This window comes from Pundamilia nyererei, unplaced genomic scaffold, assembly GCF_000239375.1.
Source record: "Pundamilia nyererei isolate P.nyererei 1_Seehausen unplaced genomic scaffold, PunNye1.0 scaffold00248, whole genome shotgun sequence".
In the NCBI taxonomy this organism is placed as follows: domain Eukaryota; kingdom Metazoa; phylum Chordata; class Actinopteri; order Cichliformes; family Cichlidae; genus Pundamilia; species Pundamilia nyererei.
Window position 1 is genome coordinate 547,300 of NW_005187649.1, and position 18,995 is coordinate 566,294.

Below are 18,995 nucleotides of genomic sequence, written 5' to 3' on the forward strand. Positions count from 1 at the left end.
TTGTATGAATGGGTGAATGAGGCAAGTTGCGTAAAGCAATAGAGCTGCTCCATTTACCATCAGGGATGTCGGACTCATTTTATTCTGTCGCCCACATACAGCCAACTTTGATCTTAAGAGGGCTGGACAGAAACTGCCCTTTCTGTCAGTGTAGACTTCTAACTAAACATTTAATCGTGCAGATATTTTAATATAAGTAAAAGAAGTGTAATTTTAACAATACATCTCAGTTTCTGTACATAAGATATTTGAGGAAAAAAGTTCTTATCATGTGGCATTGGTGCTTCTTATTGCCCTGACTGTATTTATAAAACAAGAGTTTTTAAACTATGGAAAAGAGAAATCTTTAAAGTAGATAGTGGAAAAACAGAAGTTTTTCTGTCATTTAATTGTTTATTTTTTACTTAACTACTTTTGTGTATGAATGGCATGTGGAAAAGCTGCAAAACTTTGGACATACAATTAAAAGTTTAAAATCTATGCACTCTTACACATTTTCTGAAGTCTACCAGTGGGCCACATTGGAGTCTTTGCCAGACTGATTCTGGCCCTCAGGCTTTATGTTTGATGTTAACTGATGTAAGAGGAGCAGAAGCAGAACCAGTAACAGGTAGTCTAGCATGCTAAACTCCCATTGGTCTCTTGTCAAAGACCAGAACATGCGCATTAACCACCCCCTTCAAAAAAGACAACTTTAAGCTGGGATACGGAAGTGAGATGCACTGTGGATTTGTATAGAAAAAAGGCAACCCTGCTTTTTATAGTAGTCAATTGTGGCCACAGGATGGCAGCAATGTCAAGGGTGCATGCAAAGAAATAAAAGGGATCACTTTAGATTTAATTAATATCTACTTTTAGATTTTAAAAGGCAGCCGCTACTTGTCTTGCTTGTCCTGATAAACTGTGAAACTTTGAATAATGTTAGTACTGCTAGTACTGCTGTCGTGGTCCTCCAATCCCCATTTCTGACTCGTCTCTCACTTGTTCTGTCTCTCTCTCATTCTGTTTTTTTCTTCCTCTCTCTGACTGTCTGTGTTGTGTTTGCTTTTGCACTAGCCACACCCCTGTCTTAGAGGCCGGCCATCCTCCTGCTCTACGCCTGCCAACACCTGGGCACCTGAGCTGATTATCTCACCTGTTTGTGATCTCGTGATCAGTTGCCCGCTACTTAGGCTGGAGGAAGACATCCATTCATTGCTGGATTGTTAACAAAGAGCTGTAAGTGGGATTAGTGCTACTGTATGCAAATGTTTTTCTGTTTTTGAATGTGGAGAGACTGCAACTTGCTTTCTGCTTCCTTCAGTGCAGGATAACTGGACCTGAGGTGTGAGTTACCTGAGAGTAAGAGATCTAGCAAGATAGAGGATTGCGGATCTGTCTGACTAGCACCCTTTTGTACTGCAAAGTTGTGGATCAGACTGCTTGGAGTTTATCACTAACAAGTGGAAGTTCCCAATCTGAGTCCAATCAGAAAATCATGGATATGACAAGTTCATCCTTTCTTACTTAATTACCCTCCTGTCATTTGATGCTGCTGTTTGAATTCAGTTTGACTCAGTACAGTTTCTCTATCAGCTGACACAGATCCAGATGAATATAACCACATCTGTTAATATCTGTTTCAGCTGTTCAAGGATGGATGCAGAAATGTTTTCTGCATTGACTATTCTTTTCAGATTTTACTTAAGCTCTTGATTGTATTGTTTTTCTTTCCTTTAACTATTGAATTCCTTGTTTCTACTTAATTGAGCTTATGCTTTTGTGAATTTGTTTATTTAGGTTAATGGTTGTAACACTGTAATCCTATAACTTTTCAAAGAGAACATCTTTTCAGATAAGAAGCTCAACTAATGAAAATGAAGTATCTCATGTATTGAGTCAACTGAAACAATGATTGCAATGATTTCACGGTAAGCTTACTAAAATGTTTCACAAGCCTAAATATAAATGCTCTGAGTCAAAGGAAAAATGATACATTCAAATTGTTCTTGGACATATTTGTATAGATCTTTGTTTCAGTTTGGTACACGGTGCTGACATTTCACAAGCTTTAGCATGTAGCACAAAAAAGGTCAGGAGAAAAGTATTAACAGTCCCAGTCCCATCAAGCACTATAGGTTGCATTTAGAGTACATGCTAAACAAGCGTAGTCTAAGAAACTAAAAGATGTTACGTAACAAAAACAGTAAATTTACACACGAGCTCTGGTAAATAGCCTGTATCTGTATAGCGCTTTTACAAGTCCCCCCTAGGGACCCCAAAGCGCAGTCACCATATATTCCTTTTGTTTGTGGCTCTCTTGTTGTTGGCATATTGAAATATTACCAAAGACCATGACACAGATATTTATTGAAATTCCTGTATCACATCTTCCATAACAAGAGATTAACAGCTTTGTTGATCCAAAACAAAGGCCCTAAATTTCCTTTCCAAAAGTCTGTGTGTTCATGCACATATGGGGTCAGGCTGCAGTGATAATCTGCTTTTGCTCTGAAAAGGGTTTCATCCTCACAATGGGGGGCCCTGCACAGAACCAGTATCCCACCATCCCATCATCCCCCAGTCTCTCAGCTTATGCATTTTGTGACCCTCCCAACCTGCAACTTTAGCCTATCATAAACTGAACTGATAGTATAAAAGATGGATGTAGGCACTGCAGTGTCACCCATTAGCATTTTGGCTGTTACCATGTTGTGGTTTTGGAGCTAGAGGTTAACCTCTTGAGTGCCAAAGATCTTTCTGTGGTTCCTGCTCCAGAATGAGATGCCCAAAATGAATAGAGTATTTCTCTGCAATTGCAAACTCTGTATAAACAATCTTGGTATCAAAATAAAGATTGTATGCATGAATCCTGAAGTGCTAATTTATCATCTAAGGCAAGGCTATTTAGAAAGTTAATTCTAAAAATGGGTGTGTAGAATGGACTGACACTAATTAAAGTTTGTTTAGAGCAAAGTAACAATACAATTAAGTTCACAAAAACTGAAGCACAAACATGTAGGAGAACTACAGAATACATCAAAAATGCTCCACACATGCACTCTAAAGACTGGAACAATCAGTTGATACATTACAATGTTGTTCTAACCTTCCAGGAATCTATTTGTTTAAAGTAAACACATCGTGAAATGTGCAAAAAAATGTCCCAAGGCTGATTTTATTCACACAACAATCTCTCTGGCTAAAAAGTTAAGCCAACGCTGAAGTTAAAAAAACAAAAACAAAAAAACAACACAGTTCCCAATAGGGGCCAGCAAGTCAAACTTTACAGTGTTAAAAAAAACTGGTATGAACAATGATCGATGTAAACACTTTACTTTTAGTTTATGGGCTCGTGCTCCATTCTCAATCATACTTAATAAAAATATTTTTCTATTTTGCAAATCTTGGTCATACTATCCCATATGGAAAAGAAATATGAAAAACTTATAAAAGACTTGCATAAGATGTGGCCTACTTCATATAGTGAATCATATAAGGCTTATGTGATTTACTCAGGAAAGTTGCCACTTTCTCATTACTTTCATATATTGTTTTAGTAAGTATCCAAGAAATACAAGTTTCATTTATATAATTTTCAAGGGATTTTATATCTGTTTTCACTCTTGTATGCTTTTCATACAAGTTTCACACAAGACAGATACAAACTTTATAAGATTTATATATATCTTTTCCATATGGGATGTTTCAAAATGGAAATGACATGCTAATTTGCTAACAGTTTTTAAAAGTGTGCAGTATCAGACCCGTCCCTCTTTTTACACCCGTTTTTGCAGCCAAGACGGGAGCAATGGAAATGCTTTGAGGCTTCATATTGGTGCTTCAGAAACAAACACATGATATCACAGTGCCAACTTCCATCTCATATATTTATATATCTATGAGTCTATGGGTACAAAAACCAGCTTTGACCTCTGTGGAGAGTTCCCCTCTAATTAAATTACATTTTCCCCTTAAGGTTCAAAGCTAAGGGCTCACAGTTAGCCTCATGTATACTAATTTAATAGTGTTTGTGGTATTGGTGCTTTTTGGAGCACTGCTATCATGATATGTTCTCGTATGGACTGTCCAAGAAGCTTGTGCTTCAGCTTTAGTGACTAAAACTTTATTATTTTATTAATCTTTTACTTGGCACTAATTAGCAGATACAGCTCACAGCTGTGTGAGCTTCACCCTTTTATCCAAATTTGATCACTTCTGGCTCTACAGGACAACACAGAAAATGCAAATGTGTAAGCTTAAACTGAAAAGAAAGAAAGAACAAAGACGGATTAGAGCAAAGAACGAATACTATTAATATCATTCTCAGAATAAAAAACATTTTGACAGCTCAGTAGAGACAAAGTACAAAGCTGAGGAACGTTTGGTTGTCACAGTCTCTTTGTCCTCACTGCTTGACTCACCACTCTCTCTCTCTAAAGTGCTCTACCTCCTCTCTGTCTTTCTCTGTGTGTGTGTGCGGTTTGGTTGTAGTGCAGAAATGGGACCCTGCCTGGCTTCCCATCTTCTCCCTACAAAATGAAGAAATGCTCCTAATTCTGATGTCCTCGTTTGTTGCCGCTTCTAAAGGCGGTGGCAGACCTTCAGTCTTTGCTGGATGGTTGAATCACTTGAAGTTTGGCTCCTCCTCGTAGGGTGTGGCCATATCATACTGTTCACGGTAATACCGGTATAATGTTAGGCAATGATAAGAAAATGAAATATTGCTTTAGAGTATGGGTAGAACGCACATGCGCAGTGCCTTTGGCCGAAAAAGCATGGCGGCGATGGAGAATAAGCGACAGTGGATCGTTGAATGAAACAGATGAACCAGAACTGGTTTGTAAAAATGGCACAACTTCAGTGGTGTGGAACTGGTTTGGCTTTTGTCCATCAGATGCACACCAAAGCACATTTTTTAGTAAAGCATGCTAGCGGGCCGTCGTTATTACCGCCTTTTTCAGAAAATAAGTCGCTCTTAAAATCCTTTGATTTTCTGAAAAATCGACAGTGCCCCTTATAATTCTTCTATATGAATTCTGGTTGTGCTTACTGACCTCGAACCAATTTTATGTGGTACACGGCACTCAAAAATCTGTCAAAAAATGTTTTAGTACGACTTTGCTAAGCTACGAAGCCGCACCGGATTGTCGGAGCATTACGGCTAGTCGGGAGCCTCGCGGAGTGATACGTACTGTGCTTCAACATAATATTACCGTATTGTGTGTCTATAACCTTTTTTTTTTTAAGTTTTGTGGATATTATACATGGTTATGCTGAGGATATGTTGTCTGTGGAAACTGGAACCATCACAACTGTTGATCTTTTATATAGCACCTGCTAAACTGCTTAACTACCCCCCACTGACCAGATCAATATTCCAAAATGTTTAATTGACTTGATGCTATACTCTGGTAAAAGTATTTATTTTTTTGAGCAGTGTTGTATTTTCAAATTAATATGAAGAAAAAGGAAAAACTGCTCATGTTGCATGATAAATGTGGCACAGTCTTTCTTAGTTTTAGTGTTGTCTGTCACTTCAGTAAAACACTGTAAAACCATAAAGCTTCAATGAAACTAAACAAGTGTTTTTGAAAAAAAGTAAAATGAGAAAGATGAATAGGGGAGTAGAAGTAATCTTTTGAAATTAAAGAGACATTTATCTGCCTGTGTTCACTTGTGTTCAGTCATGTTGTGGCCTGGCACGGCAACAGAGAGGCGGTGAGTGTGGAGGTTGGTAGGTTTGGTTGGTTAGGTGGTGGTGGGGGGGCTCAAACCCATCTGTCTATTTACAGCAGCATGAAGAGATTTCGCTAAATACCTAATCCATCTTATCTCCAGTGAAGCTGAGGATTGTCTGTGCAGTGGGGCAGGCTGACCACTAGAGAGCAAGCTGACTGTAAGCTGAAGGCAAATTAGAAGTTAGGTTGGGCAAATGAGGAACTTTTGTACGTGAACTATTTCTCCCATGTTTACAAATGCCATATGAACAGTCATCATACCGATAGTAGTTTTCGATTTAAAAACACACATCTCTATCCAGGTTCATTGGTGGTCCCTGTGTAATCTCATGCAATCTGAATACATTAGAACTACTATCTTCAGAGAAAACTCTGCTTCATAGGACAATCCCCTCCCATCAGTGTCATCAGTGTCATTGCCCTGCAGCTATAGAAAGGCCATGCACTTGCATTACTTGAATTATATGTATTCTACAAAGTGGACAGCCAATGAAGATCACTGAAGATAAGCTTTCTGTGAACATACCCATTTTCCCTCAGGCCTTCAGCCATGCAGTGAAGCATACTATGCCATAAATCAAAAGTCACTCACTAGTTTTGGATAAATATGGCCATAAGCCAGCATCTAATCTTAGCAAGCTGCTCACATAAACTGCGTAGGTGCAACACATGAACGCACATTACTGCTGAGTAGGACATCGTAATCATAGTGATTTAACCACAATGAATTTCAACAGGATATTCATTCATGTACTTCTGTACTTATATAAGATCATTTGAATGTATTTTCAAGAGGGCATGTGTCAGTCTCACAAAGCACAGACCATCTAACCATTACACAACAGCCTTAATCTACTGGATTTAAATCCCCCACCCCTCAACAGGCTGCCAGCTCATACATACAAAAAAGTCTTATCTTGCCTGTGCTGCATCCTGTCACACACTCAGTTTCAAATACATTCCTTGTATTACTGCAGAGGAAAAACATTTTCAACCAGAGACGTCTAAAAGCAACAACAAATATACTCAGGTGTCATTAATAATACACAGTTGATCTTACACTGATCACAGTGCAACAATATTATTTTAATATATTATGATATATTATACAGTTATTTACTTAGACTTGGCTCCACTATTGAGACTACATTTATCAAAGGTTTCAAAGCTCCAACTGGGTAAACATATCATCAGTGGTTTGCTTTAGTGTAGCAGCCGAATCACTAATAAAAAAGGATTTGATGATACAGTTTCAAAGCAAATAAATTCATTTTTTAAAATATGAAATTCAGTTTCAGTTTAGTGTCAATCATTTTCAAACCAATGCATTGGATTTCAAATTGAGTTTTTAAAACTATCTGTTCAAGTTGAGCAATTCAATCTGAACAATGCAAATCACATCTGAATAGAACTTATTCAAAACAAACAATGTTCTGCCCAGAGATTAAATGCATTAAATAGATTTTGCCTGTGCACAAATTTTTTAATTACTTTTTCCTGTATGCTATTTTAAGTGTTTTTGTATACATACATGTTTCAGCATCCAGGATTTTAAAAAGTCAATTATGCACTTTGTCCTTGCGTTATACAGGGTTAGTGGGGTGCAAAGCCGTCAACAACAATGGCTTCTGCTGATGACAGAAAATAACATCACCTGACATGTTGCTTTGATGAAAAACAAAATAACAAATGTGCACTTAGGAGAGAAAAGATGTGTCAGAAATCATGTCAGTTAATGATTTAATTTAATACAGTAGTAGACCAAGGGTTCCAAATTTTAAGTGACATGAAATCACATGTTTAAGTATGCATGTAATGATAATTTAATATGGTAACATCTAATCTATAAATACTTGTTATGCAGTTCAGATTAGATCTGGATAGTAAAATATTCAAAGCCTCTCAAACTGTAAAGAGTCTGACTTACCAGACCTACCAGTTTGTAGTTTGGTATGATTACTCCACTCCAATGATGAGTTTTGTATTCTCATTCAATGCATCTATGTTAGTATTGGCTTTCATTAATATATAAGCAGTGTTGGGAAGGTTACTTTTAAAATGTACTCCACTACAGATTACAGAATACATGCCCCAAAATGTATTTTGTAACGTATTCCGTTAAGTTACTCAATTAGAGTAATGTATTCTGAATACTTTGGATTACATGATATATTGTCATGCTTTTTACAACTACATGAATGTACTATTGATGTGTGATTTATTACTATTACTGAAGGCTACTCGCCATACCAATACCAATTAGATTTGTAAATCTTAATATAAAATGAGTAACAGTAGGTAGGGTGGACATTAGGTAAGGCTGCACTTTTTGCAGTGATCTCATACAGAAAACTATTCCGAGTAATACATTGTGTACAGTCGAGTCTTGATACCTCACTTACAACTGGGCTCGTCAGGCACTCTTTTTGGCTGTAGTGGTTATTATTATATTTACATGCTTCCATCTCTTGTTCCTGTTTCATATAATAATAATAATAATGGATTGGATTTATATAGCGCTTTTCAAGGCACCCAAAGCGCTTTACAATACCACTATTCATTCACTCTCACATTCATACACTGGTGGAGGCAGCTACAGTTGTAGCCACAGCTATCTTTTATTGGAAGCAAGTATCACAATTGTTGCAGGTTAATAGGACTTATGCCCCCTTTTTCTCTAAACAAATAATAAATAAATAAACTCCATCTCTCGTTTCTGTTCGGCAACTGACAACTCGTACTTTTCCACTCTCCTTCTTCTCCCCCCGTCACGCTCACAGACACATAACGGGTATGGCAGTCCATATTCTCCCTGCAGCATGGACTACACTACCCATGAGGCTACATTCTTTAGGGCTATGCCTGTAACACTCTGGCTATTGCCTTCATAGTAAATCATTTTTTGAATTATAATTTTTTAAAATATTTCTTCACGCCATTTATGCGGGCCGCAGTAGAGGTGACATGGGCCGTGAGATTGAGACACAGTCATTAGAGCCTCTTAATGCGTGTTTTGTTTGGGTTTTCACCAGCGTGGAATTACCAAAAATAGAGAGGGGACAGCCTAATATATGAAAAAGGAAAAGACTGCTGTGTAGTCCCTTTATTTCAACAAAGTAACTGTATTCTGAATACCACATTTTTAAACGGTAACTGTAACGGAATACAGTTACTCATATTTTGTATTTTAAATACGTAACACCGGTACATGTATTCCATTACTCCCCAACACTGGATATCAAGTCTACCAGTCTGCAGTCTAAAAACTAATCGCAGCTAACGCCAGCTAACAGTGTTAGCTTGGTGATGAGTAGCCTTCAGTAATAGTAAGAAATCACACAGCACACTTGATGATAACTTGTGCTGTTGGCTTGAAGTTGGCCTCTAGTGTTTTTCACTGCATTCCCACTGAATTCCTGATGGAGGCGCTTAGGGTCCTGTGGTGGGGGCGTGGTTTGCTGGCCTGCTGCAGAGGAGGGGTGACACAGTGAGCTCTCTGGGCGGCAAGGAGGCGGGGAGGGAACAGGTGTACAGGACTGTTTTAATGAGGGAGATATGTCTTATGTATATCCGCAGTGAGAAGCAGCAGATGATGCTGGGAGAGAGTCGGAGTGGCTGCGTCCGAGGCGGGTGCCAAAAACCACAGATTATTTCTCAATAAAAGACAGTCTAAGCATAAACCAGTCGTGTGTGTGTGGGTCCTGTGTTGGAAGTGGTGCCGAAACCCAGCTGTGCGCTGTCATGTCGGGCCCCCCACCGGATCAGCCTGCCGTTCAGCCCGCCGCCCAGCCTGACGCCCAGCCCGTCGCCCAGCCCGTCGCCCAGCCTGCCGCCCAGCCACCTGTCCAGCCATTGCAGATTCTGGGGCAGATGATGCAGGATCTGGCTGCTATGTCGGTGCGCCAGGACCAGCGCCCCCAGGACCAGCAGCTGGCTTTGCTTTGCCAGCAAGTGGCACAGCAGACGGCGGTGCTGCAACAGTTAGTGGGAGGTCCGGCCGCGCCGCCTCCACCTCCCCCACTGTCTGTGACGCTGCACCGGATGGGTGATGGGGAGGATCCCCTGACGTTTGTTGAGACATTCCAGGCCACGGCGCTTGCCTTGCCGGTGGCCTGAAGAGGAGTGGGCTCCCAAGCTGCTACTGCTGCTGTCAGGGGAGGTGAAGACGGTGGCCTTCAGTGTGCCCCTGGCGCTCCGGACTGTCTATGTGGATGTCTGCAGGGCGGTGCTGGATCGGCCCGGGCTCACCCCGGAGGACTACCGGTGGCGGTTTTGAGCAAGCCGGATGTCATCTCCTGGGTCGGTATTCCAAAAGAAATATTGACTGACCAGGGCACGTCATTCATGTCGCGCATGTTGCGGGAACTGTACGGATTATTGAGCATTAAATCTATTTGGACCAGCGTCTACCACCCTCAGACTGATGGGCTGGTAGAGAGGCTGAATAAGACTTTAAAATCCATGATTCGTAAGTTTATTTGCGAGGATGAACCAAATTGGGATCGCTAGCTAGTCCCTCTGTTGTTTGCAATTTTCACCGAGAGACAAAGTGCTTGTATTGCTCCCTTACTCCAGCTCTAAATTCCTCGCCAAGTGGCAAGGGCCCTTCGTGATCACACGGCAGGTGGGGGACGTTGACTATGAAGTTGCCCGGTTGGACAGGGGAGGGGCAACACAGATTTACCACCTCAACTTCCTCAAAGCATGGCGGGAGGTGGAAACCGCCGCTCTAGTAAGCCTGGTTAAGGAGCGAGATGAGTTGGGGCCGGAGGTGCCAAATTCTACCATTCCCGCCTCCCTCCATTGTGATAACCATCTCACACAGGCCCAGAGAACGGATGTTGCTGCCTTGCAACAGCGCTTTGCTGATGTGTTCTCCCCCCTTTGCTGGCCGTACAGCTCTCATAGAGCACCATGTTGAAACGCAGCCTGGCGTGACGGTGCGTTCACGGCCCTACAGGCTGCCGGAACATAAAAGACATAAAAGACAAATGAGATACTGAGGCTGGGTGTAATAGAAGAGTTGCACAGTGCTTGGTGTAGCCCCATAGTTCTTGTAGTGAAGAAAGATGGGTCTATAGGGTTCTGTGTGGACTACTACAAGGTAAATGAGGTGTCACGGTTTGATGCGTACCCGATGCCCCGGGTCGGCGAACTCCTGGATGGGTTGGGCACTGCTCGTTTCTTTAAGACACTGGATTTGACCAAGGGCTACTGGCAGATTCCCTTGTCTGCAGAGTCCAAGGAAAAAACGGCCTTCTCCACTCAGTACGGGTTGTACCAATTTGTCACACTTCCGTTCGGCTTGTTCGGTGCCCCAGCCACCTTTCAATGCCTCATGGACCGGGTGCTGTGTTCGCACGCTGCGTATGCTGCTGCCTACTTGGATGACGTGATCATCTACAGTGACACCTGGGCGGAGCATGTGCAGCGGGTGGCCGCGGTCCTGGAGTCACTGAGGCCAACCCGAAGAAGTGTGCTGTTGGACGGAGGGAGGTACAGTATTTGGGATACCACTTGGGGGGCAGGCAGGTGCGCCCCCCAAGTGGAGAAGACGGTGGCCATTGCGTCCTGCTCATGCCCCAAGACCAAAAGGGAGGTGAGACGGTTCCTGGGGTTGGCAGGCTACTACCGCCGGTTCATTCCACGGTTTGCAGACCTGACTATCCCATTGACCGATCTCACCCGGAAAGGTGCCCCAGATCTGGTCCAGTGGTCGGAGCAGTGCCAGGCGACGTTTGTGCAGGTAAAAAAGGCTCTCTATGGGGAGCCGCTGTTGTTCACACCTAACTTCTCCCCCCCGTTTATTCTGAGGATGCCTCGAACAGGGGGCTGGGGGTCGTTTTGTCCAAGCAGGTGGGGGGGGGGCGACCGTTCCATTCTCTTCATCAGTTGTAAACTCACGGATCAAGAGACGCGCTAGAGCACCGTTGAGAAGGAGTGCCTGGCGATCCGGTGGGCGGTCGGCTCCCTTTGTTACTACCTCCTGGGGCGCCCATTCACTCTCTGTTCGGACCACGCCCCGCTGCAGTGGCTCCACCGCATGAAGGATGCCAACGCCCGGATCACCCGCTGGCATCTGGCTTTGCAGCCGTTTAAGTTCAAGGTGGTTCACAGGCCGGGTACGCAGATGGTCGTGGCTGATTTCCTCTCCCGGGTGTGGTCCCGGCCTGAGTTGGGCGGTGGGGAAGCTATGGCGGGGGCGTGGTTTGCTGGCCTGCTGCAGAGGAGGGGTGACACAGTGAGCTCTCTGGGCGGCATGGAGGCGGGGAGGGAACAGGTGTACAGGACTGTTTTAATGAGGGAGATGTGTCTTATGTGTGTCCGCAGTGAGAAGCAGCAGATGATGCTGGGAGAGAGTCGGAGTGGCTGCGTCCGAGGCGGGTGCCAAAAACCACAGATTATTTCTCAATAAAAGACAGTCTAAGCACAAACCAGTCGTGTGTGTGTGGGTCCTGTGTTGCAGTTCCTATTGATTTTGTACGCGTCTAGGCTTTCCAGGATCCATGTATGAAACATTAAGTCGAAGGCTTTATTGTAGTCAGTCTAGGCACTGCGCACGTTGGTCAGATAGTCTCAACTGGCTGCTCTGTCTGCCAGTAGCTGATCTTTTACCTTTCTGATATTCATGGCAATTCTTTTCTGTGCCACACTCATGTACTGAGCCACATGCCTGTTCATCCTAGCATCTATGATGCCTGGCAGGAGCCTCCATGTGGTACTGAGACAGATTACTGGTCTCTAGTTGGATGGGAGTAGATCCTTGTGTAACCCTGGTAAGATTTACAGCAATCAGAAGTACAGAGTTCTTTGAATGCATCGTAGTTCTTGTCTGAGAGTTTAATTTCCGGGCTTGCCCTGAAGGCATCATCTGCAGCTCGGTGCACGTGAAGGTGTGGTGTAGAGGAAAAAGGACGGCAAGGAAAAACTCCATGCTGCCGCGAAGCACGGTTTTCCAGTTAAAAGGAAAAAAAGAGGTTCAATTAACATTTGTGAGAGAGCTGCTGTTAGCGGTGAACCACAGACGGGTACCTACCTCAAAGGAGTCAGAGTGTTTCTTCAAACTTTTTGAACTATTCTGACTGGTTTTTTTTTTAGGAACAGTTCCATGTGTGCCGAGTGAGGAGCTGGTATCGTGGGTCTAAGACACTGTTGCTGCTGTGGAGGCCTTCTGTGTGTCAGGACGCCGACACGTTGATGCCTGCCGTACCAGGAGGGCGGTAGGGAAAAAACAAAAGGAAGCCCACCTGAGAGATACCTTATCATTTTCTTTTGCTACTTTTTCCCCACCTGAGATTCAGGTCGTTTTCAGTTCTCAACCCAAGACCGTGGGTGACTGAATAAACTGACACCATAAGGAACTGGACACTCACATGTTATTTTCTTTTCTTTTTCCTTTTCTTTGGGGTGTTGAAATATTGTGTTTCTTTCTTGTCTTACATCTGTTTTGATTGTTTCAATTATTTTTGTGATGCATTTGAGATGGTTACTGCATTTGAAGGTATCCCTACATTGAGGATGAGCAAAGGGAACTGATCCAAAGAAAAATATATATAAAGCAAACTTTGTTTCACAAACCTGTGGTTGTGCATGTTATCAATCCAATGACATCTGGTTCATTGCTGCCAGACGGTCATGGAGTGCAGTTACCTTCTTTACCCAGTAAGTGTGGATCATGTCAGGGCCTTGTGCTGTACAGCTCGTCATTCTTGAGACCTTTTCTTGAATGTCTGCCACTGTGTGGTATCTAGATCCTGTTCAGGGAGGTTGCTGTGGTCTGCTCTTAGACCCAGTAGCCACTGAGCACTGTTGTTATGGATTGCATCCTTCTGCTCTATGCTCTTCCAGTATTTCTCCAGTCTCATGTGTTCCCCTGCCACCGAGAGTACCCTTTGGATGGTTCAGTGACTTCCATCTCTCTGGTAAGCAGCTGGCCAAGGCTGTGAGTCTTTGGTTGGCAGTTTCCACAGCCTAAGGTATGGGCAGCTTGCTGTGCTTCTTAGGAATCCCTTTCTTCAGCACACATTTCTGCAGTTCTAATAGTTGGCTAACTTCCCTCTGTGCTGCCGTGATCTTGGCTTTTAATTCAGTTCAATTCATTTTTATTTATATAGTGCCAAATCACAACAACAGTCGCCTCAAGGCGCTTTTAGTCTCCTTCTCCGTGGAGGTAATTGCTCCTTGTGGCTGTTTATCTTGTAGCCTCGCATCTCCGTGATTACTGCTGCTGTGCTGATGGTTGCAGTAGGGATTGCCATAATGCTGCATTCACATCTTCTAGTAAGCCTTCAGATGATACTTAACATAGTCTTGGTAATCAGTCATGGAGGGTCCCAGTTTCCAACTGAGCCATGATCCCATCTATCAGGTCAGCTGCTTTCGCACTCATTGCCTACAACACATCAGTTCTTGGGGTTTGGTACAGGATCTCAGTGGGTGAGGATGATCATAATTCCCCTCTGACCTAATATTCTGGCTCCCCCTTGATATAGTATTTGTGTTGTACCTTGTCAATCTCTAGTTGTGATAGCCGTTGCTTCTTCCGGATGTTGAAACACTGAGGTACTAGTTGTTTCACTGTTTGTGTAGATGTTGGGTGTCAAAGAATCCATAGATCCCACATATTTTTTTATCCTTGTCTTTTATCCTGTCTTCCTTCTCTCACCCCAACCGGCCGCAGCAGATGGCCCCGCCCCTCCCTGAGCCTGGTTCTGCTGGAGGTTTCTTCCTGTTAAAAGGGAGTTTTTCCTTCCCACTGCTGCCAAAGTGCTGCTCATAGGGGGTCATATGATTGTTGGGTTTTTCTCTGTATATATTATTGTAGGGTCTACCTTACAATATAAAGCACCTTGAGGTAACTGTTGTTGTGATTTGGTGCCTTATACACACAATGAGTTGAGATCAGGAGTATCTGTAATTGATTGACTGATTTTAAACTGTTTACTCCATGGGCACACAGCCAATCTATGAGAGCCAAAATTATAGAAGAGGATTATATTTTGGTTAATGTTCTGCATCTCCCAATAAAATGAAACAACCATAAAAAGAATCATAAACGGATATGTTTATTTCTTTGTGGGTGAGCAAACTGATATATTCAGCAGGGGATCACATATTTCCCTGACTGTGGTCTTGCTGGAGGAACCTCAGGGAGAGGCACTCTAGAGGAAACTTATTATCAGGTCAGCAGTAAACATTGAGGCACACACACAGAGCCACCACAAAAATAGGCTTTCAACATATTATATAATATTTATATATATATATGTGCAAATGTAATGGCACAGACTGTAGCACTGAACATGCAGGCTGCAACGTGCTAATGATGTCATGTGTAAGCCCAGCAAGACAGAGATTTTCAGGACATGCTGATTGAACTAACTTACTAAAAAATGTGAGTCAAGAGATCAAGAGAAATCTGAACCATTCACAACCACGTACACTGCAGTAACTAAGTATATAAACTAGATATTTTAAAAATCTGATCAGTCAGCTGTTCTATTTGCCAACAAGACAAATAGACAAGACTAAAACATCCCATTTCCAGATATTTTGCTACCTGTCTGTATGTGCTGCAAGTCTCTCTCCTGCATCTAACTGCACTCTGCCTTTTTTGGTTTGTTTTATTTCAACTAAGAGCAAATATTTAAAATATGCAACACAGGGGAAAACAATATTTAAAAATACTTCTATAAAGATCAGGAAAATATTTGCCAGTAGATGACAATGATGGATAAAGAATGGACCAGTTTGTACAAACCACTCCACAAGCCACATTCAACCCCTCACATTCTCAGTATTTTCTCAACCCCAGATAATTAACCACAAGATGAATGTTTATTCTATATTTCAGTTATTTGATGAAATATTAAAGCCTGGAATCCACAGCGTTCCTTTCTTGAAGTATGGCTTCATAGTGGCATAGATAAAAAGCATAAAATACGTAATACATAAAAAGCTGTTAATCACACAACTTACTGTGTCCTATCACACCACCCCATACATACTATGAAGACTATAAAGAGCAGACGAGTTCAAACAGGGCCTGAACTAAGCATGACTGGGAACTGCAATTCTAATTTGTTGCTCCCACTTTCTGCTTTTCTCTTTTTTGTCTCTCCCATGTCCAATCATTTCTCATTTTTCCCTCTCCACTTATTTTAGAGTCATCAATTAACCTAGCCCCAGTCTTTCAACTGTGAAAGGAAACCAGAGTACCTGGTGAGACCCCACACAAGCATGAGGAGAACAGACAAACTCCACACAGAAAGCCCAAAGCTGGCCTTCAGCCAAGCAGCGTGACTTCAGTGAGTCACACAGTAAACCTCATGTATGTTGACCAGAGTTTATACATTTTTTCCAATCTTTCACGCTAAATACAGGATACGTATTTTTGAACCTTGATTATATTGGGGAAATTGAGTAAAGGTGTACTGTACTGAGCATTTCCCATCTGTATTATTTAGTATACTAAATTTTGGATAGTTGTAAACTATGACTATTTATGCACCATATAGCTATAGCATCTGCAGCATCCACAAGCCGAACACCAACAGGACAAAAATGCACAGCATGCAAATAAGCAAAACAGACACCACAAAGCAGTATATATCACTATGAATTAAAATAAGAATTAAAATTAGCTTAACAATTAAAATAGGCAGGTCTCACCAGCACTCACATTCTGGATTGAACTGGCTAATATTCAGTATTGTATTTAACTGTTTAATACCAGAGCTACGCAGAGACAAATAGGTACCTATTTTTTTTTCATCTCACACTTGTTTAGTTCATTTTGACTTCTCAAAGTGAACTGAACTATGCCTTCAATGAACTTTCTACTTGCAGGACAGTATATTGTATACCATTAAAAGTGTAATTAAACATTTCCACAGGCAACAATAAATTCACCCTAGACAGGGAATATATTAACCACATACTTTCAACTAAAGGGACATTTGTGGCAAAAATTGTAATAAAAGTCTAATGTAGTTGTAAGTTGGAGCCTACTTGTTTATGATTGAGGATGATAGTGTCGGAAAATTGGTTTAAACCCTTTTCCTATTTGTTCCAGTAAATGTGTTTGAGCAAGAGCAGGATATCCTGACGTTTACACACAACCTCCACAACCACAATGCAGCTCTTACACTTTAGCCAACTACATCATTTCTTCATTATGTTGCTGTGTAGAATGAGCTGCTCCACCCTCACTGATTCAAATGGCTGATCTGTCTCGAACCTTAAAGGACACATTGTCTCTGTATCTTCAGACAGTCAGGTCCTCACAGAGCCTACATGCACTATATTTCTTTGCTTTCTGTCCCTGGCAAAAAATGTCTACACATGCATAGAATACACTGAATAAATGGAATCACTTGAGTTGATTGAGGAAAAACCCATTACCCTCCCTTTTTTTTCTTAAAAAACAAACAAACAAAACGTCACTACATTTCGCTAAGATTTCACTGTCTGTGGTCGGCTCATCATTGCTAATTGCGTCTTGTACTATCTTGTCTTGCATTTGGACCTTAGGTAAGTTGATGTGTATGAAAAAAACACATAGAAATGTAGACTGAACATACAGGTTCACCAGGTCTAAATGACAAAAAACCAAAAAAACGTTACATCCTACAGTCTTTACCCAGCAGTCTTTTATGTTGCATGTATAAAAAATAGCTTAACATAACCAATAGCTAATAGCCAGTTAGTGCAGCTGGCATGATACTTTGTGTTAGTCCCAGGGTTACAAGATTTTCAATAAACAGGCTAGATTAAATTCATGAATTTAAATTTTAAAGGAATGGTTCATCTGATGTTTCCAGTGTTTCTTTTAATATTATCAACACTAATGTTAAGATCTATTTTTGCATCTGGTCAGTCATGCTGTTGTGCACTTCAGTCTGTGACAAGAGCAACATAGTTTGCACAAGGAGTAGGACTTTCACCCTGGAGACTCAGGCTGCTATCCTGTGTGAAAGTCAACGACAAGTAATTTTTTCTTCTTTAAAGTCACAGTTTGGTAAGTTTAGGAGATAATATCATTTTGGTTATATAAACCCTGTCACAGCATTAGACCTCAATAGGAAGATGATTATCCTGGAGGAACATTATGCTGTTGTAGGAACATCAACAATAAACATTAGGTAATGTGAAAAAACCCCACATGGGATCGTCACGTCAGTCACCTTTGTCAGAGCGTGCCAAATGTAAAATACACCGAATCAAAATATCTCTCCAATAGATGTAAATACAATGTATTTTTTCCAGAATTTTTCACTTTTGGAGTTGAATGCCTGAGTTTTCTTTTTGCCCAATGGGCAAGAAATATTCTATAATTTTGTGGAGTGGTATCTATACATGAAAGACTCAAAAACTCTGACTTTTACCAGGGAGGGTAAAGTTGCAGTTATTATTTACCAGCACAGTTCTGCTCTGAGCAACTACTACCTACTGTGATAGAGAAATAAAGAATGGACAAAACTTCACTTTGCGTGTGTGAATATACAACAAAGTAGATGTCTTTAAAATGCATGAATAGCTTTGTGTGTGTTTATGAGGGAGTCTGTCCTCACCTGGGCCATAGTGTTCAGCAGGATGTCAGCTAGCTCCTGGTCCTCACCATGGCTTGCAAAACCTCAGGCCAAGTCTCAGTAGATGGTGTTGGGGATTTGTAGGTGTGGGGGGTTTACTTTACACACACATCACCCTTGTCGCTGCTGTGTTGCAAACCCACACGCTCACACGCATCACCTCCTCATCTGTGACAACACTGTCCTCTGAAACGCTCGCTGTTGGTAGCACATTACTTCTGCTCCTCTGCTCTTGTTTTCCCCCTCCTCCTCTTTTCACCCTTTCGAGTTTTTAATCCTCTTCTTTTCTCCTTTTAAATTGACACAAGTAGAGAATATGATAGGAGAGCTTGTATTCCTGTATTTCTGTCCGCTCTGCTCCTGCCTTGGTGGTAATCTGGACTCACATTGCTTACCGCCTTTCCTCCTTCTCTTAGTCGCTCTTCACTCTCTCTCTGAGCTCAGGCATTTTTGCCCTCCCTCACTGTGCTCGGCCTTAGTGAGAGACGGAGGGAAACGGGAGGGCTGGAAGGATCAGAGGGATAGAGTGTGATTGTGTGTACCACATGACCCAATAGTGTAGTAGGATTCACCCAGCAGCTGTCGCACTCATCCCTTCAGTGCCTCACTATTAGCATCTTGTGCTTCCATTGATAAATGCAAGATGCTGACAACCAAATAGGCTCCGCTCCTACTGTAAGGTGAA

The 18,995-nt window shown here is 42.0% G+C and overlaps 1 protein-coding gene and 1 long non-coding RNA gene across 2 annotated transcripts in view; one reads left to right on the plus strand and one right to left on the minus strand.

Annotated features, from left to right (window-relative positions):
• LOC102212198 (rho GTPase-activating protein 21-like) overlaps positions 1–18,777 on the minus strand; it is a 96,500-nt gene extending 77,723 nt beyond the window's left edge. The window contains 1 exon segment of the mRNA XM_013915030.1: positions 18,293–18,777. Coding sequence (XP_013770484.1) covers positions 18,293–18,301 — 9 coding nt within the window. The 5' untranslated portion in view covers positions 18,302–18,777.
• Positions 1,163–1,948, plus strand: LOC102211174 (uncharacterized). Its single transcript, XR_312172.1, has 2 exons — positions 1,163–1,218; positions 1,304–1,948. It is a non-coding gene; the product is annotated as an uncharacterized LOC102211174 (long non-coding RNA).
• Positions 18,778–18,995: the final 218 nt, after the last annotated feature.